Raw genomic sequence first — 20,443 nt, forward strand, 5'->3', positions numbered from 1 at the left:
CACCCAGTATGGCCAGATCCGAGAGTCCATCTGGGTTAGTTCTTGGTTCGAGGGGGTGGGGGGAGAGTTGGTAGGTAGGCTCCTTTGAAAGCAGACGCTTGTTCTATAGAAGGACCTGTCCTCCGCCCTCCAGTGTACCACGCCATCTTCCTGGAGGAGCTGACCACCTTGGAGCTGATCGAGAAGATCGCCAACCTGTACAGCATCTCGCCGCAGCACATCCACCGGGTGTACCGCCAGGGCCCCACGGGCATCCACGTGGTGGTGAGCAACGAGGTGAGTGCTGTGGCCCCACCCCGTGGAGCTGACCTGGGGCTCTGGGCAGGAGCAAGAAACGTGCCCAGCAGGGCTTGGGGGTGACTTTAGCCTGAAGATGGGGTTCATCCACCTTCCACCTGTTCTCAGCAGTAGGCTCTGTCAGGAGAGCCTGGAGAGAGGGGTCTGAGGCCAGGACCAGGCTTGGCATAGCTGTCTCCCCTCCACCCTATGTCCTGCCCTGCACGAACTGGGAGCAGAGACTGCACCACTGCCTCGGGCACTGCCAGGCAGGGCAGTGAGGACACAGGAGCTCATCTGGGCACGCAGCAGCCCTGGGGGATGTGAGATGGGCTGGGTTGATGAGATGACCTGGCTCTTAGGTAATAGAAGCATCCTGTGCTGAGTGGTGAAGGTGCCTGCTGCAGCCTTCCAGGATCTGTCCCTGGCCACACAAGCCTCTGCAGGGCACAGGCAGCCCCTGAGAGAGGACACAGGTTCAGAACACAGCCCAGCTGCAACGGTGCCCCAGAGTGATCAGATTCCACTGCTGGCTCCAGCGGAGCTCATCAAATGGGTTTGCTGATGCGGTTCAGCATTCCTGCGTGTTGTAGAACAGAAGCTTTTGAGTTTGTCCTATGCTGGACCCTTTCTCTTAGTAATAATGTTGATGATAAGTGTTAGCATTTCGACAGTGCTCACGATGTTTGTGCAGCCTTCTAAGTGACTCATTTAGTCCTGCCAGCTTCCCTGTGAGGCAGGTGTTGTCATGAGCCCATTTCACAGATAGGAAGCAGGCACAGAGAGGTTGCATAATGGCCCCCGGGTGGACAGCTCCTAAGAGCTCAGGCTGTGGTAGAAACACAGGTGGCCCAGAGCAGCAGAGTTCAAGCTTCGAGACGGCAGGCTCTCTGACCACTCCTGAAATGAGGCCTCTGCACAGAGCTGTGCTGATGGGAGCAGGGGCGGAAGGAACCCCAGCCCAGTCTGCAGCAGACCCTCCACCCACTAACCTACAGAGGGCGATGGGGGAAACAGTCCAGGAACGGTGGTCGGGAAGGCCGGGAGAGGGTATGCTTTGGAATCGAGCTGAAGTCTCCACCTAGACTGGCTCCTCATAGCCAGGTGACCTTGGGCAAATCTATGTAATGTCTTTGAGCCTCAGTTTCCATGTCTCCAAAATGGGGATAATTATACCCAAAGAGCAGGTTGTAGTAAGGATAAAATGAAGAAACAGTGGCACGTACCAGGAGATGCTAAATTAGCTTAAGTATTTGTTTTGGGGGGCAAAAAAATGTTGGAGAGAGAGCTTTAAATTTGATAACATATAACGTGTAAGGCTTTTAATGACCTGCATAAACTGTCATCATCAGTGGCATTATCACCAGTAGCATTACTAATGTTGTCATCATGACTGCCTGAGCTCCCTACACAGGAGTCCTGAGTCCCGTTTCATGGGAGTTTCATCCTGGGAGTGGACAAGGTGGTATTTTCCTTCCTTTATAATTAGAAAGTAATTCACAATTTGTGTAAGAAATCAGGCAGCATAAACCAGAAGAAAGCAAGCATGAAAGGTCCTTTTCTTCCCCTCTCTCTTTTCCTTGAAGAGTTGAGATTAGATTTGATGTGATCAAGGAGGATAATTTTGTGTCTGTGTGTGTCTGTTGCTTGCCAGAGTGTGTGTAGGTGTGGGTTTTTAAAACACACACCCAGGATCCATTTGAACAAGGGACTTGATCTGTAACTTGTTATTTTTGTCATCAGCTCAGAATTGCTTTCACATCGTCATATTCAAATCTAGGGTGGCTGTTCTTTGGCCCCCATAAAGCACAGAAGCCCAGAGCTACTGGCCTAAGCACGTACTTTAGAATAGCCAGGAAGGTTAAAGCACCCTGAGCATCAGGCAGTGGTCTGATCTCATAACGCATTTCTGTCGTGAAGACAAAAGCCAAGAATTCGTGGAACCCTTGCAATTTCACCAGTCCCTTAAGGGGGTTCCTTCCCCAGCCTGCCCCATGCCCCCCGGAGCAGGCAGTTAAGCCAGTGAAGCAGAGAATAGAACTCAACACCACCTCCGCTAAGTAGGTGACTCTAATTCCTCCGAAGTCCCCTTGCCTCTTAACCTCGAATCAATTGGAAACCTTTGGTTCTTAATTGCCCAGAGCACTGGAGGCAGCCCGGCCAGTCGCACAGCCGGCCCCTGGGGTGCAAGGGCACTTCATTAAACAAGGCAGTTACTGATTAAGCCCGTGTGGGCCCTGCGTCAGGTTTGGCATGCTCCAGTGGTGGGGCTGCCAAGAGTCCCCGAAGGAACCGGCGGCAGCATAGCGTAAATGTACTTCACGCGTCATTAGGCCTGGGGGAGGGGCAGGGGTCGACAGGTAGATGGATGTGCAGGATTTGGGGCCATCAGCAGAGCAGGCAACAAAATGTAGGTTGCACTTTTTAATTGGTAAAGGGGTTTTGCTGTCCTGTGGGCCAGTGTGTGTGTTGTGGTATGTTTAGGTAGGTATGTGTAGTTTTCATAGTCTTTAAATGTGTATTGTGAAATATAGCATACATATTTAGAGTATAGGAAGCTCATTTGTAGAGTTTAAAGTATAAATACTCAATATCTGCACTCAGGTTAGTGCAGTGTTGTTAGAAGCCCCTTTGTGAACTAATTCCACATTCCCCTCCACATATTGGTCTGAATTTTGTATTCCCTGGTTCTTCCTCAATATGTTGTTTAATTTCACCTATTTTAAAACTTTCTATAAGTGGAATAGGAGTGTATTCTTCAGGACTTAAGTTTGTGGTTCACGTACTTTGAGGGGTGTTGCTGGGGGTCGCCGGCCCTGCTGAGTGCCCGGGTGTGATCAGGCCACAGTTTGTTGCTGCTGCTTCTACTACCGAGGGACAGGGGGCTGTTTCTAGCTTTCACTCACACACACGGTGCTGTTCTCAACATCCTTAGGTGTGCTTTGTGTGTGTGTGCGCAGGAGGTTGGCTGGGGCACCCATCTGCAGGAGATATATGTGTGGTCCTCTGTGCTGGCTCCTATGGACGGACGGTCCTAGAAAGCAACTGTCTGGATGGATGCCCCACCAGAGAGGATGCCACCTCCTATTGCTCTGCATCCTGGTTATATATATATTTTTTTTTATCAGGACAGCCCGTTTGACAGACAGGGCCTGGAGACAGGAAGTTTTCTTGTCCAAGGTCACTGGACTATTAATTAAAGTTCCAGAGAGAGGGGGCTGGTGAATCATTGTTTGGTTCCTGCCACAGGGAACTGAACACGCGATGTTGTGTTAGTTTCAGGTATACAGCACAGTGATTTCAGTTATACATCTGTGTGTGTATATGTGTGTGTGTGTACATGTGTGTGCTCAGTCGTGTCAGACTTTTTGCAACCCCATGGACTATAGCCCGCCAGTCTCCTTTGTCCATGGAATTTTCCAGGCAAGAATACTAGAGCCGGTTGCATTTCCTTCTCCAGAAGATCTTCCCAACTCAGGGATCAAATCCGTATCTCTTGTGTGTCCTGCATTGGTGGGCAGGTTCTGTACCAGCTGAGCTTCCATACATTAATAGATACTCTTTTTCAGATTCTTTCCATTGTAGGTTATTATAAGATACTGAATGTAGTTCCCTGTGTAAAGCACTTTAGTTTTTTATCTCATGCTGTTTTACATACATCTGCTCCTATAATGTGTCCCCATCACTCAGAAAACTAAAAAATGAAAGAAAATCAGTAACAATTGAGTCTTGTATGAAATGTTGACATTTTAATTCCCTTCCAGGGTTCTTCTGTCCTTTACGTTTAATTTTTTGTTACTCAAAACTGTAATTGTGGGACTTCCCCTGGTGGTCCAGTGGCTAAGGCTCTGCACTCCCAGTGCAGGGGGTCCAGGTTCAATCCCTGATCAGGGAACTAGATCCCACATGCCACAGCCAAGAGTTTGCATGCCGCAACTAAAAAAGATCCTGCATGCCGCAAGTAAGACCCCACGCAGCCAAATACATTTAAAAAAGCAAACAACTATAATTTCTCTGTCCATTGACTCTGCATCATATTTCCTCCGTGAAAGTAAGACATAACTGTCATCCTGTGTGTGTGTCAATGCAGCTCCTGTCGTTTCTGATGGTTGTGAGTGGCTGGGCTCTGCGTCACTGAGGCTTTTCATTCTCTCAACTCGTTGAGGTGACGTGGTCTCTCTTTTGCCTTTCAGATGGTGCAGAATTTCCAAGATGAATCCTGTTTCATCCTCAGTACCTTAAAAGGTAAAACCTGCTCCTCTCTGCCCTCTCTTATTTAATTAAAGGATGTTGGCTTTACCCCCTGGGTTAACTGGGTGAGGGGAGAGCAGGCCGGTAAGTGAGGCTGGCATGGGGAGTCCTTGAGTGAGTGTCACTTGGAAACATCCTCCGGGGAAAAGAAACACACAGTTCCTGGGAAACTCAGCCTCAAAAGTGTGTGAACTGGAGAGGTGGGCCCCAAGGTCACTTTGAAAGGGAAATCTTGGCCATTTACTGTGTGCTCCACGAACCCAGCGCCGAGGAGAAGTAAGACACGTTTGAGTTGCTCTAAAGTATGAGTCTGGGACTTGCTTGACCCAGTGGCTAAGACTGCGCCTCCAATGCAGGGGGTAGAGGTTCAGTCCCTGGTCAGAGTCAGGGAACGAAGAGCCCACGTGCTGCATGTCCAAAAAAAAAGTGTGGGTCTCCAGGAGGAGCAGCCATGGAGCACAGTAGCACTTGAGCCTCCAGCCCCCGTGGACTGGGGACCTGGGGCTGTGTGTGGAGGTGGGGGGGACATGAAGGGCCTGCCCAAGGAAGGGGTCTGAGAAGGAACTCCTCTACCAGGAGAAAGGGGAGACCAGCTATGACCCCCTCCCCCAACCCCCGTAGGGCTGGTGCAGATGAGTGTGCAGAGTTATACAGGAATGAAAGCCCCTCACCGGGCCAGAGGCCCTGGACTGTGACAAGGACAGTCTCCTCCCCTTGTTCTCTCGATCCAGCCACCAAGTGCCTTCAGAGACCCTGGCAGCCATCAGATCCAGGGCCTCCTTACCTGCAGGCCCTTTAGTCCCTGGGTGTTGGGCTGTGGCAGAAAGCCCACTGTTAAAAAGAAGCTCAACAAGGCAGCTGAGAAGGTGTGCGTTGGGATCTCTGCTGTTATCTTTGTTCTGTGCAGTCTTACTTTGGTGGCCTCTGCCAGCATCCATGGCAGAGCGTCTGCTGGTACCCTGACCCCGTGGCTCCCAGAAACTGCCACGCCTGCCTTTCTTCCCTTAACACCTCAGTGTTTGTCTCTTGCAGCCGAGAGCAACGACGGCTACCATGTCATCCTGAAATGCGGCCTCTGAGCAGATGCAGAGTGGGCAGCTGCCTCCCGCCCCCCAGCCCCACGGACCCCCTTGGATGGAGATATCACACCCCTGGAAGCTGTGGCGAGGAGGGACCTGGCTCAGCCCATGAAAACCATAGACCCGCGGAGGCTGTGGGTCTAGAGGGCAGAAAGCCAGCAGCTCCTCTCTCCCCTCCTCTTAGCTCCCAGCTTTGGGACAGTTCCCTGTTCTTTTTCCCAGTCCTTCCATCTGAAAAGGCCACCGGGGGCCATCTGCTCTGAAACCTCTTGCTCCCCTGGTTGGAGGCTAGTTCACCAGGTACCCAGGTGCCACCTGTGCCGGCTTCTTGCGCCCATTCTCCTGCTTCCAGAGAAGGCTCTGCCTCTCCCGCAGGCCTTCACCCTCTTCTCTGCCAACTGGCTGGGTCCCTGGGCGGCTGACTACATGGGGGTGGTTTGAGACTGTCCTGTCTCCGTGTCAGTTTCCCGTCTTGGTGATCCTGGTGAGCATCTGTCCTTCCTGTTCCTGATGGCTTGATGGGTGTTGGGTTGACTCTGTGCCTTCTGCTTCTTTTCACATTGACCTTGATTCTAAGTGTCTGCTGCTGCTCACAGCCCAGAGGGGGCCTTGCCTTTCTTCATTGCTGGGGTAGATACTACGGAGCCACCTGGTTCTAAGGCCCTTGGGGAGGAGAGGACGAGGCTGAGAAAAGACTATTTTTAGGCACGTTCTCATGAGTATAAAAGGGAAGAGAACCAAATGATTCCTCTTGGGCTTTTTTGGGTGTAAGTTTATTTCCTAAGCAGTCGTGGGTAGAGGAGGACTAGAAAGTGAACATCCTGTTGTAGGATCACATGACCTTGACTCTCCTGATGCCCAGTCTTCTTGGATGGACTCACCAAATCCCATTTAGAGAAGACCACCAACCTTCCCAAGCTCCCTAGGGACAGTGTATTTTCTGGGAGGACTCCCCTTTGAAGGTTTCTTTCTTTTCATTTGTAGAGGCTGTGTTTGGGCGTTTCTCCTGCATTGGAATGGTTGGATCACCTTTCTTAGATAACCAGTAGACTCAGGAATCAGTGTCTGTCTCTGTTACTTGGGACCCTGTGATCTATATTGCTAATGTAGGTTCATCTAACAAAGCATGGTGAGCACTGTGACCAACTAAGCAGGACCTGACAGCCTTTCAAGTGGAGATCTGGGGGAATAGAATGCTTTGGGGGAATATCGAGATGATCCTAACTGGGTAGACCTTGTTTTACAGACAGAGCAACTGAAGCCTAGAGGGGCAAAGCCACCTGCTTGATATCACATAGTGATAGGGTAATAACATAGATTTGTCGTCTAAACCAGGGCATTTCTGAGAGTGGAAGAAGCTCTGGTAATAATAATGCTTGGACCACAGGTATGATGTACTGCTCTGTAAGGACAGGCTTCTCATTCCCTTTCCATTTTGGGGGTGGGGGGATGGGGAGCATGTAACAGCCTTCTTGAGCTATAATTCACATACTATACAGTTTACCTATTTATAGTGTACAGTTCTGTGATTTTTTTTAGTCAATTCACAGAATCACCACAATCAATTTTAGAACAGTTTCATCACCCAAGACATATCATGTACATGGAATCATACAATATGTGGTCTTTTGTGGTCTTTTTTTTTTTTTCACTTAGCATAGTGTTTTTTAGGGTCATCCATATTGAACATGTATCAGTACTTCGGTCTTTTTTTAATAGCTTAATAATATTTCATTCCATGGATGGACTGCCTTTGTTTATCCATCCATCACTTGATGGATATTTGAGTTGTTTCTGTCTTGGGGCTATTGTGAATAATGCTGCTATGAAGTATTTGCACACGGTTTGGTGTGTTTTCTTTTAGGAATATACATATGACTGGAATTGCTGTGTCATTTAGCAACTCCATGTTTAACTTTTTGAGGAACTGTCAGACTGTTTTCCAAAGCAGCTGCATCATCCTACATTGCCATCAGCAGTGTATGAGGCTCCAGTTCTCCTCCATCCTCACCAACACTTGCTAGTATCTGTCATTTGGATGGTAGCATCCCACTGTCATTTTGATGATAGAAGTGGTGTCTCATTGGAGTTTCAATTTGCATCTCCCTGATGGCTAATGATGTTGAGTATTTTTTCATGTGCTTACTGGCCATTTATATATCTTCTTTAGAGAAATGTATCCTTTGCCTATTTGCAATTGGCTTATTTGTCTTTTTATTATTGAGTTGTAGAAGTTCTGTGTATAGTTTAGATGCAGACCCTCTATCAGATATATGAGGTGTCAAACTGTTCTCCACTCCTGGGGGTTGTCTTCACTTTCTTATGATGTCCTTTGAAGGACAAAGGTTTTTAATGTTAATGATCTCTAAGATACCATTTTTCTCTTGTTGCTTGTACTTTTGATGTCATATCTAAGGAAACTATTGCCTAATCCAGGGTCAAGAAGATTTATGTTTTCTTCCAACAGTTTTTCTAGTTTTAGCTCTCCAGTAGTCTTTGATTAATTTTGAATTAATTTGCATTTATGATGTGAAGTATGGGTCCAACTTCATTCTTTTGCATGTAGATATTCAGCTGTCCCAGCACCAATTGTTGAAAACACTATTGGGGTCTCCATAGAATTGTCTTCATACCCTTGATAATGGGCCCTAATTCTTACTGGATCTTTTTTTCTGCGACATGGGACTGTCATTAGGATGCTCACCTTTTTTTTTTTTTTTTCCAGCCCATGTTTGGCTCCACCAGTTTTACAAATGGCTTTCTCTTCTTTTCTTTCTGTCTCCCTCTTTCCCTGTTTCAGCAACACTGGGTGACATCACTCTCTGATGATCTACAGCCTTTCTGGGTGCGTGGCTCCACACATCAGTCCTAGGGGAAGGTTAGGATCAATCGTTTTCTGTTTTGAGGAAACCAAGTCACACAGAAGTAGAAAAACTTGCCAAAGGTCCCCCAGAACCAGAAATAGGTTATTGGTCTTGTGACTTCTGGCATTTTGAGATATCTACAATTGACTAGACCCAAGAGATGCCACTTCCCAGGCCAAGTGATGACAGGCTAAAATCTTAATTCTAAAAATGTGGTAGGCTAATATTTTATTTTTATTTCTTCATTCAAAATAAGGGTCCAGTCAAGAACTGTGACCTTCAGTTTGCTGTAGGTGGAGTCTTTCATCTGGAATGCACACTGCATCAGCTCTGCTTACCTTCTCCTAATGGTTATAGTTCAGTCTTGTAGGTTACACAGAAGTAGAAAATAATAAATACCAAAGAAGAATACACAGTCATTTGGTACCAAAATGTTTTAGCTGCCCAATTCAGCAGTTTGTTCCTTCCACAGGGGTCAGAGGAGCTAGCTGCAGGTGTTTAGATTTTGTGTCTAGTTTTTTCATTTTATTAAAGTACAGAAAAGCTGTGCCCTTTTCAGTCCTGTCCACTGTCTTTCCTATGTGCTCTGAGTCCAGCGTCTGAGCCTGCTGGACAGGGTGGCCCCTCCCAGAACAGTCCCCTCCACCCCCACGTATTCTGAGCTGTGGCTGCTCCTTGGCAGCAACAAATTTTAAAAGGGATCCCCCGAGGGACAGAAGATGTACTGTGCACCAGAGCCACTGTCTTGAACCAGAAACCCGAAGTGGAGTGCTTTTTTCTCAGTCCATCGCATTTCTTTGCTGGGCAGTTGTCTGCAAGGTTGTGATAAACCTTCTCCTGGTTACTGAGTCACCCCTTTATAATAAAGACATGGGCTTTGGAATGGAGGAAGGGATGGTAGGCCTTTGGAAAGAGGATGGGCAGGGAGTCTCAGTGTAAGGTACTAAGCAAAGGTCAGATGCTGTCCTGGTGACCTCCTTCCCCGGCCACCTTGGGCTTCTTGGGAAGAGCCATGAACCTAGAGGGACTTTCCCAGGAGCAGAGTGGAGCTGCCTGAGCAGTGCGTCACAAGTTTCCAAGTCCAGACCGGCCTCAGGGGCTGGCCTGCATGAGTTAAGTTCTGAAAATCATTAACGAGTTAATGAGAAAAATGGAAGAGCTTCTTTTGCTGTTGTCAGTGGAGCAGAGGGAGGCAGCCCCCAGGAGCTCAGAGAAGATAGAAAAGCAAGTGACCAAGAGCCAGGAGTCCTGGGCTCCTACGCCCTCACTTGGCGTGCTTTTTCTGCCTCTCTGGGCCTCACCTCCTCTCTGGGAGGCTTCTGGGGCTGTGACTGACTCAGGCATGAGTGTGTCTGAGGGGGGCATTCCTTTTTTCCCTCCATCAGAGTTGCACTGTGGGTGGGTGGCATGTACATGCGTGCTTCCTAGTGGTACACAGCGCCTCAGTTCTTCTGCTTGGACTGGTACATGCTCTGCGAGGTTGCATGCATTTCAGTGTGAGACACTGCATCTTAGCCACGTCTTTAGGAATCCAGCCTAGCTTGCAGCCAGGGTGACTTGATTCCATCCATGCTCTTAAGAGTGGCCACCAGCTGTTCCCTGCAGCCTGAAGCTGGATTCCTTGTTGGCTGGCTTTATGTCTGTGTGACAGACATGCATGCATGCATGCCTATGTATGTGCATGTTCATGGATGCACATGAATCCCCTTCTCTGCCCCTGTATCTGGCATGAGGAGGGCAGCCCTGAGTGTCTTCAGCTCACCTAGATGGAGTGATGACTGCTGCTCCCTTTAGACCTTACGTGATGCTCCTGGTTCGGACTAAGTTGATAAAACTGATTAGGGCACTGTTGCCCTAATTGTGGGGAAAGGCCCATCCTCAGTCCTGCCCTAGGGAGCAGAGCAATGCTGGGAGCTGACATCTAACCAGGACCCCCAAAGCAAGGTCCTCAGACTTGGTCTTACTTGCAGCCACCTCACGTTCCCTGTGTCCCCTTGGGTTGCGTATTCTGTGTGTGATGTCATCAGTCAGGCCAGGCAGTAGGAAGTATTTGTACATCCTCTCTGATCACCTCCTGGCCCCTTTCCCTCCACTCTGTGGGGCAGAGCAGTGCAGTACAAGACAAGCCACCCCCACCTCCTTCCCCAACCTGAGAACTCCATGCAGCCTCTGCCCAGCTCCCCAGAGCACCTTGTAAAGGCTGGGCTTTCCTCCCTCCTGCTCCTGTGGGAAATGACTGAGTTCTGAGGGTGTGGTCTTCACCTGGCCATGTAGGGACTTTCTAGTGGCAGCATCCCCAGGTAGTATCTCTAAGAGGTAGCTTTGCTGTTCTGTCCAGGGCAACTGGCAGGGTGAGGCAGGGAGGGGCCAGCACTGCTTAGTTGTGGGCTGAGACACCTGGCTGTTTGGGCAGCCAGGCCAGCCTGTCCCAGGAGGGAGTGTGTGAGCCTGTCCCTGCCTTCATCCTGTGGAGCCCCAGACAGGGATGGGTTAAGGGGTGGCGGCCTGCAGGGGGCTAGCAGGGACCAGGAAACTTTTTATCGTGAAAATTTTTCAATCCTTCTTGAAAGACAGACCAATATAATTAGCCCTGGTACCCGTCACTCCACCTCCTCAACGATCACCCTACACCTGCTCATCAGGGACAGGCCAACTGCAGGCCAAATGCAGCTTCTTGCTGCATTTTGTAGTCTGTTTGATGACAGGGAACACTGAACTCAATGAAGTGAAATGTCATCCTGTCCTCCCCTCTGCTATTCCACTCCCATTTGTATACCAAAACCTGTACTCAGTTATTATAGTTTGAATTTCATCATCTGAAACTTATGGAAACTCATTTTCTCTTATTTGCCTCCTTGAAGCCCTTAAAGCCCAAAATAGGTCTCATCCAGCCTTCACAGAAAAACATTGCCCACTGCTGAGCTAGACCTCTGTTACTCTGTATGCCCCCTACATGATGTTGAATAGTATCCTTGAAAATAAGGGCTTTTAAAAATAATAAAAGTATTTTGTTTGGAGCTTTGAAGCAGGAGGATCATTCAGCTGAACAGTCTTTGAAACCAGACCCCCACCCCGCCTGTTAGTCATGTGCCCCCTCCCCCAGACAGTCTTTGCCCCAGCTGCTCAGGAGTCATAGTCCTTTGCTCTTGCCCCTTCCCTCCTGCTGTCCACTTCTTGGAGACTTGCAGGGCCTTTGGTCGCGGGGCAGGGTGCGGGAGGTTGTGTCCGAGAGCTGGCTGTGGGGAGAATACAGTACCGGCTCCGGGGCCTGGTGGGTGGTGGTCTCTTGACTTAGGTCACTGGGACTTTACCGCCCCAGGAGGTATGGCCTAACCTCCACCTCTACTGGCACCTTGAGGACCTCTCAGCTGCTCTGGGGTCCCCCAAAGCCCCCTCCACATGTCTGCAGCTCTTCCCCCAACAGAGGGACTGGCTTGTGACAGCTTCAGCTTGATGATGGGGAGGGTTTCCCTGCCCTCTGCAAGGGTTCCCTGGACCCAGTGCTCACTTCTGACCCTGGGAGAAGCTGGCCCATAGGCAGCCTCATGCTGGGGTGGTCCCATCTCCCTGTGGCTTGGCTGCCCATTCTGGGCCCCGGCTCCTTTGCTTCCAGTGAAGATGGCCAGACGCTGCAGCCAGCTCTCCATTAGCACCAACCGCTGATGATGCTGACTGGCCTCGCCTGAGTCAGACTTTGGGCTCTGTGCTTTGCCTTTGTCCCATTTGAGCCTCCTCACAGCTCTGAGGCCCCATAGGCTGATTTCTAGTTGAGGAAATCAAGACTGAGAAATCAGATAGGGGCCCAGGTCCTATGACTATTGATGGGCTGAGCCAGGGTCCCGATCTTGCATCTAGACCGCACTCTTGCCCCAGATGCACGGGCGAGTCCTTTCATCCCTAGTGCTCACTCTCCTGATGACATCATCCCTGGGCTCTGTGCCCTGCGGTGGGGGTGGGGGGAGGGGTGTAAGCAGGGGGACAGAAGAGAAGTCATTGTTTTGTGCCTCCCACCAGCCCTCCCCTTGCTGGGCAACACCTTGGTTACTGTGCTTACCAGTGCTCCTGTATAGAAAGTGATTTCTTTTTTAGAAATGTCACTTCGTCACTTTTCTCCAGATGGGGTGACTCTTCTCTTAAGGTGGCGGGCATCTCAGTTGGGGTGGTGTGGCCCTCTGATGGGTCAGGTGGGCGTGACATTGGGAGGGGTTGTAGGGGGGAGTGGGCACCAAAGCAGAAGTTGTCACACTGCCACGTTTTTGTACCTGAAATAAAGCATATTTGCACTTGTTACTGTACCATTGTGAAGACAAGAGATCTACGTGTAGGTTCCGTGCTTGGGTCAGAATGCAAATAAAACTCATTTGTAAGAAACCTGTGTGGCTCAGACCTCTGGCCTTTTAATATTTTTCACTTGTAATAAAATGTATGTGACAGGAAATTTACCATCTTCAGCATTAAACAGCAGCTCCCCCAGCCCCTGGCACCCACCCTTCTCTTTTATGTCTCTGTGAATGTGACTCCTCTGGGGGCCTCTTATAAGTGGAGTCATATGTCTTGGTCCTCTTGTAAGTGGCTGACTTTACAGGGCATAATGTCCTCAGGGGCTTCCCAGGTGGCCCAGTGATAAAGAATCTGCCAGTGCAAATAATGCAAGAGACTTGGGCTCGATCCCTGGGTTAGGGAGATTCCCTTGGGGTAGGAAATGGCAACCCACTCCAGTATTCGTACCTGGAAAATTCCATGGACAACGGAGTCTGGCAGGCTCAGTCCATGGGGGTCACAGTTTTTTCCTTTTTTCGTTTTCCCACATGGCTTGTGGAATCTCTAAGAGGTAGCTTTGCTGTTCTGTCCAGGACAACTGGCAGGGTGAGGCAGGGAGGGGCCAGCACTTCTTAGTCCTGGGCTGAGACACCTGGCTGTTTGGGCAGCCAGGCCAGCCTGTCCCTGCCTTCATCCTGTGGAGCCCCAGACACAGATGGGGTTTTTCTGGGGCTAGTACCATATTCATAGTAAAACTGCTTACCTCAGATTAGGACTTTAACCCATGTGCTGGAACTCAAACCCAGCCAAAACCTGGTTTCAGGACCTAGTGATGCTCAGGTTCTTGATGTCTCATCACAGAAAGAATTCAGTGAGAGACAAAGTGATAGGTAAGAAGTGGATTTATCTAGAGAGAGACACACTACACAGAGTGTGGGCCATCGCATAGGACAAGTGCATCAGCCCTGAAATGTGATGTGGTTAGCTTCTATGGGCTTGGTATTTCATAGGCTAATGAGAGGGAGGATTATTCCAACTATTTTGGGGAAGGGGTGGAGATTTTTAGGAATTGGGCCACTGCCCACTTTTTGGTCTTTTGACAGTGCCTTGGGATTATCATGGTACCTCTGGGTGTGTCATTTAACTTGCTGATTGAAGATCAAGTTGACTTGTCTGCCATCTTGGACCCATTTGATTCTAATTGGTTTATATTGTGTCTTCGAGCTGTGGCATTCAAAAATTGTGCCTTGCCCCCTTCTCTCCTATGTCCGTAGGAGACCTTGGGTCTTTGAAGCTTGCTCAGTGGGTGGGCTGTGTTAAGCCCAATGGGGGCACATCCATAGTGGCCACCGTCCCAGACCCTTGTCACTATCTAGCCCAAGGATGCTCTGTGATGATGTGTGACCTAGCACAAGGCTGGGCAGGACCAGGCTCCCAGGGACATGCAGGAGCAGCTGGGGTGGGGATGCTCCAAGGCGAGGATAGCTTGATGTGTTCCAAGATCCAGAAGACTGACACCATGGGGTGTGTGCTAAGTTGCTTCAGTCATGCTCGAATCTTTGCAACCCTATGGGCTGTAACCCTCCAGGCTTCTCTGTCCATGGGATTCTCCAAGCAAGAATATTGGAGTGGGTTGCCATGCCCTCCCCCAGAGGATCTTCCTGACCCAGGGATAGAACCCATGTCTCTTATGTTTCCTGCATCTTATGGGGGAGATTGGGGATCAGGTCAGATAACACTGTGATTCTTTGGATTAATAATGTTACCCAGTAAACACTCACCTATTAAGAGTCTCACCAAATAATACTTGAATGATTCCATTTTATGTCTTCTTTAGAAATGCTGGTCCAGGGACTCCTCTGGTGGTCCAGTGGTTAAGAATCTGCCTTGCAATGTAGGGGCCTTGGTTTCAGTCCCTGGACAGGGAATTAAGATCCCACATGCCATGGGGCGACTGAGCCACGAGCCGCAACTACTGAGCCAGCACTCCACAAAGAGAAAGCAGCCCATGTGCTGTTCAGAGATCCCAAGTACCACGACTAAGACACGATGCAGCCTAAAATGAATAAATAAATTGCTTTTTTAAAAAAATGCAGATTCTGATTCCCAGCCCATCAGTGGGATGTGCCCCACATTTTTGACAATACTGACATGGGGTCTCATTGGGCAGAGGAAGGGAGGTCTGATTTGTTTTCTAAAGGGGTGGTGGGACACAGCCATGGAGGTCCTGAAACTGAGAAGGGTCAGACAGGACTGGGTTCAAAAGTTCAGAGTTGAATTCAGGAGCTCGATGAGGTTTCAGAGCCATTGGGGGCTGGAGCCTGGCTTGGCTGTTGGCTGTCCACCACACGGGTGGCCTCTGCCCCAGCAGGGAACTCAAATGTGAGCAGAAGGACACAACAAGCAGAGTGGTGTGTCCCAGGGGTGCTCTCAGCTTACCGTGGGTAGGCTCTCCCAGTGGCTGGGACCTAGAGCCGACCCCGACCCCCCTACCCTGACCCCAGGGCCCAGCAGCAAGCTACCTTCCCGCGGTCCGCAGGAGAGCCAGCCAGGCCCAGGCAGGCAAGCTCCACCGGCACATCCCCTGCCCAGATCCTTCCAGATGGGCAAGAGTGGAGGGAGCCCTTGCAGTGTGCAAGAGGCTCCCTTTCCAGCAAATGTTCCCTTGGCCACGATGTGGGCATGAGGTTTCGGGGATGAATCGCCTGTGACGCCCCATTTATGGCAGCAGGATGGGATGCTGTGATCCTCAAATTGCATCCAGAATCACCTGGAGATCTTGTTCAACAACCTCCCTGTGCCCAGGGTTTCTGACTCTGCAGATTTGAACTAGAGCCTAAGATTTTGTATTTCTAAAACATTCCCAGATAGGACTTCCCTGCTGGTCCAGTGGCTAAGACCCTGTGCTTCCACAGCAGGGGGAGTGGGTTCTATTTCTGGTCAGGGAAACAAGATCCTGCATGCCTCACACTGCGGCCAAAACATTTAAAAAGTTCCCAGGCAATGCTGATGCCGCTGGTCCAGGGACCACACTTTGAGAACCTTCTTAAACAGTGGAGCACTGCCTTGGTTCAGAGTCAGCTCAGAGTCAGCTATTAGCTTGGTCACCTGGGTGAGGGGACTTAACTTTTCTGTGCCTTGCCTTTCTCATCCATAAAAGAGGACTGATGATGCCCGATTCCTAGGATTTAATTTCTGTAAAGAGTTTTGAATGACCCTAGCCCACAGTAATGGCACCCTACTCCAGTACTCTTGCCTGGAAAATCCCATGGATGGAGGAGCCTGGTGGGCTGCAGTCCATGGGGTCGCTAAGAGTTGGACATGACTGAGCGACTTCACTTTCACTTTTCACTTTCATGCATTGGAGAAGGAAATGGCAACCCACTCCAGTGTTCTTGCCTGGAGAATCCCAGGGATGGAGCCTGGTGGGCTGCCATCTATTGGGTTGCACAGAGTTGGACACGACTGAAGTGACTTAGCAGCAGCCCACAGTAAACTGAGTGAGAGCCTTTTAGTCATGGTTTGTAATTCTTTGGGGAGGGGAAACTTTGACTCATTGGAAAAGACCCTGGTGCTGGGAAAGATTGAAGGCAGGAGGAGAAGGGGGTGACAGAGCATGAGATGGTTGGATGGCATTATCGACTCAATGGACAAGTCTGAGCAAACTCCAGGAGACAGTAAAGGACAGGGAAGCCTGGCACACTGCTCACGCTGCTCACAGTCGCTCAGTCGTGTCTGACTCTTTGTGACCCCATGGACTGTAGCCCACAAGGCTCCTCTCTGTCCATGGTATTGTCCAGGTGAGAGTACTGGAATGGGTTGCCATTTCCTTCTTCAGGGGATCTTCCCAACCCAGGAATTGAAGCGGGGTCTCCTGCATTGCAGGCATATTCTTTACCAGCTGAACCAGCAGAGAAGCCCCACTGCAGTTCCTGGTCTGCATGGATGGCATGGGGTCTCAAAAAGTCAGACATGATCGAGTGACTGAGCAACAACTTGGTAGCCCCTGCTGAGAACCAGTGTCCTAAGCTTCAGAATCCCTGGAGAGATCACCAGACACAGTGCTGGGCCCCATCTGCAGAGTCTCTCCTTCAGAAAGGTGGGGTGAGACTTTGTATTTCTCCCAGTGGGTGCTGTTTGCTGGTGGGGGCCACACTTTGAAAACCCCTGCCCTTGAGGCATGCGCCCTCTTGAAGTCACTCTCCAGTCACTCAAGATGTAGATCTGGGGACTTCCCTGATGGTCCAGTGGCTAAGACTCTGCTCTCCCAATGCAGGGGGCCTGGGTTTGATCCCTAGTTAGGCAACTAGTCCCACATGCCACAACTAAAGACCCTGCATGCTACAATCAAGATCGAAGATTCTGAATGCCACAAGTAAGACCTGATGCAGCCAAATAAATAATTAAAAAAAAAAAAAAAGAAAGATGTAGACCTGAGTGTGAGCTAAGGGTGGGGGAGTGGTACAGGAGGACTGGAGATCGTTAGGTCAATGGACACAAATGTCATCAGAGCCTGAGGCCTGCAGTCACCGGTGGGATCGTCTGTCCTCAATTTGTGGGTGTGCGTGCTCAGTAGCTTCAGTTGTGTCCGACTCTTTTCGACTCCATGGACTGCAGCCTGCCAGGCTCCTCTGTCCATGGGCTTCTCCAAGCTAGAATACTGAAGTGGGTTGCCATGCCCTCCTCCAGGGGAATCTTCCCGACCCGGGGATCGAACCCACGTCTCCCACATTGCAGGCAGATTCTTTATTGCTGAACCACTGGGGAACCCCCATCCTCACTCTAGGGGAAGCTGATTTGGGTTGATTGCTGGGGGAGGCAGGGGGCCTTCTGGCTGCAGGCGGAGAGGCTGCCTGCTCCCCACTCCCCTGTTCGGCATGTGCGGCAACCACACTGAGCCCTTCTCCTGAGTCCCTGGCTGCAGCGGCTCCGCGCCACTGGTCGTGGTTGTCCCTGTGGGAAACCAGAGAAACTCATCGGTGGCGGACAGGGGCCACTCCTGCGCCTCCATCCTGTGGGCTGGAAATTCCACCAGGAGTGTGTCAGAGCAGATGGGCCCTCAGGGGCTGACTCACAGGGACCAAACTCGCTGGAGCCGGAGGGAATTCATTCCAGGCTAGCAGAGCAGAGCCCCTGAAGGAGAGTTGTTCTCCTGGCTGGGCAAAGGGGCCAGCAGAAGTGCTTCTCCCCCTGTGTCCTGAGTGGGAGCAGTGGGCAGGACCCAAACTGCCCATGTCTTCTGCTCTCACCTGCTCCGAACATTGGGAAAGGCAGGTGCTGGGGCTTCCATGCTGTAGGCACAGGCACCGGAGTTCAGCTTGGAGAGGGTTCTTGGGCCCCCAGCACGAGAAGGCCATGCCCCATGGCTGCCCAGGCTACTCCAGGGAAGGGAGCCTGGTAGCTGGGAGGTTCATTTCAGTTCAGTCATCCAGTCGTGTATGAATCTTTGTGACGCCATGGACTGCAGCACACCAGGCTTCCCTGTCCATCACCAACTCCTGGAGCTTGCTCAAACTCATGTCCATCGTGTCAGTGATGCCATCCAACCATCTCAACCTCTGCCATTCCCTTCTCCTCCTGCCTTCAATCTTTCCCAGCATCAGGGTCTTTTCAAGTGAATCAGTTCTTCCCATCAGGTGGCCAAAGTATTGGAGCTTCAACTTCAGCATCAGTCCCTCCAGTGAATATTCAGGACTGATTTCCTTTAGGATCAAGTGGTTGGATCTCCTTGTAGCCCAAGGGACCCTCAAAAGTCCTCTCCAACACCATAGTTCAAAAGCATCAGTTCTTCAGTGCTCAGCTTTCTTTATAGCCCAACTGTCACATCCATACATGACTACTGGAAAAACCATAGCTTCGACTAGATGGACCTTAGTAGGCAAAGGAATGTCTCTGTTTTTTAATATGCTGTCTAGGTTGGTCATAGCTTTTCTTCCAAGGAGCTCGCATCTTTTAATTTCATGGCTGCAGTCACCATCTGCCGTGATTTTGGAGCCCAAGAAAATAAAGGTTCAGCGTTGTTGAAAGGGAGGTTCAGCTGCCTTTGGTGGATTTATATTTAAACTCTGGAGAAGGCAAAGGGGTTATCTGGAATGAGTTTATCAGGCAGGAGTGGCTACTGGAAAATCTGATAATCTGAGAGGCTGACATGAGTCGGGGAGGGGAGCTGGACCCTGAACTCATCCAAAGAAGAGAAAGGTGTATGTTAGTCGCTTAGTCAAGGACTGTAGCCCACAAAGCTCCTCTGTCCGTGGAATTTCCCAGGCAAGAATACTGGAGCAGATTGCCATTCTCCAGGAGATATTCCTGACACAGGGATTGAACCTGGGTCTCCTGCATTGCAGGCAGATTCTTTACCATCTGAGCCACCAGGAAAGCCTATAGAGAAGAGAAAGGTGGGTGGAGGGAAATCAGCCAGCTCTTCTGCTTCCTCCCTCCCTCCCCCTTCCTCCTTCCCTCCCTCTCTCTCCTCTTTCCTCCCTTTTTCCCCTCCCACAACCATCCCTTTGAGGATCCAGCTCTCCTGGCACCAACAAGGCACTGAGCTTGCTAGCCCTGCTCTTCCTCTGAGCACCCCTGGGCTCCTGGGCATAGACTGAACTGTCCATGTATCTGTCTCCCCTTCTCACCAGGCAGAGCTCCTAGAGGACAGAGAGTGGTCTGCCTGATCACTGCTACTCTGAAGTCCTGGCAGAGAGAAGCCTCTCCAGGAGTGCTGGTTGAATGACTAAATGATAGCAATATGGTAGTGGGCGAGTGCAAGAGTGGGAGCTGGAGGCCTTAGGGAAGGAATGCCTATAGAGGGCAGGGCATCAGCTGGTGCGCCTTGGTAGGACTTCACATTAGTTTATTAGCTCACAGCACAGGGAACAGGGCTATGGTGATAGAGGACAAAGGATGGGAAATTTTGAATGGGAGGGTAAGGAATTGGGACAAGAACCAAGCATGGGGCAAAAGAACACTGGGTGGGTCTGCATGGAGGGGCCTGGGAAGGCAGCCCCGAGTCAGGTGCCCACCATGGGCCAGGGGTCTTTAAAAGGAGCCAGGATACACTACCACAGAAAGTTTTTTGTTTTGTTTTGTTTTTTAACTCTTCTTATCTGCATAAAGCAGAGTCTTCTGAAAGAATTCAGCCGTCATAAATCGTCTCCCTGAGCATTTTACAACCAGGAAAGACTGATTTCTGTCACCAGAGAGAAAAAATCCAGACATCTTCACCTAGATAAGAAATCACCTAACAAACATTGTTACAATATTCCCCTCCCCTCCTCTCCCAGTTCTCCCGAGGGCCCACTTGTCATTCAGGAAAACAAATGATTTGTTTTCCCCAAAGGCCCTTCTTTCCTGCCCCTTCCCCTATGAAGATGGTGTTAAGTGTAGTCTCTCAGTTGTGTCCGGCTCTTCACGACCCCATGGATGGTAGCCCACCAGGCTTCTGTGTCCATGGGATTCTCCAGGCAAGACTACTGGGGTGGGTTACCATTCCCTTCTGCAGGGGATCTTCCTGACCCAGGGATTGAACCCAGGTCTCCTTCATTGCAGGCAGATTCTTTACCATCTGAGGCACCCATATAAATCCCAAATTCTGTCTCCTTGAGTCACATTTTTCTGTGAACTCTTGTGCACAAGAGAGAATAAAAACCTGTCTTTTCTCCTGCTAATCTTTCTGTTCAATTAATTCTCTGGCTCCCTAATACTGAACATCAGAGGGCA

At 50.1% G+C, this 20,443-nt stretch overlaps 1 protein-coding gene across 4 annotated transcripts in view; it reads left to right on the forward strand.

The window, feature by feature from the left end:
- Positions 1–12,841, forward strand: part of TFCP2L1 (transcription factor CP2 like 1) — a 69,000-nt gene extending 56,159 nt beyond the window's left edge. For 2 of the 4 annotated variants that reach the window (XM_040228942.1, XM_040228940.1), the window contains 3 exons: positions 110–276; positions 4,470–4,521; positions 5,560–12,841. In XM_040228942.1, coding sequence (XP_040084876.1) covers positions 110–276; positions 4,470–4,521; positions 5,560–5,606 — 266 coding nt within the window. In that variant the 3' untranslated portion in view covers positions 5,607–12,841. The remainder of the gene's footprint in view (positions 1–109; positions 277–4,469; positions 4,522–5,559) is intronic. The other 2 variants (XM_040228943.1, XM_040228941.1) reach the window with 1 other exon arrangement.
- The last annotated feature ends 7,602 nt before the right edge of the window (positions 12,842–20,443 follow it).

The sequence above is a fragment of the Oryx dammah genome, unplaced genomic scaffold, assembly GCF_014754425.2.
Source record: "Oryx dammah isolate SB20612 unplaced genomic scaffold, SCBI_Odam_1.1 HiC_scaffold_27, whole genome shotgun sequence".
NCBI lineage: Eukaryota > Metazoa > Chordata > Mammalia > Artiodactyla > Bovidae > Oryx > Oryx dammah.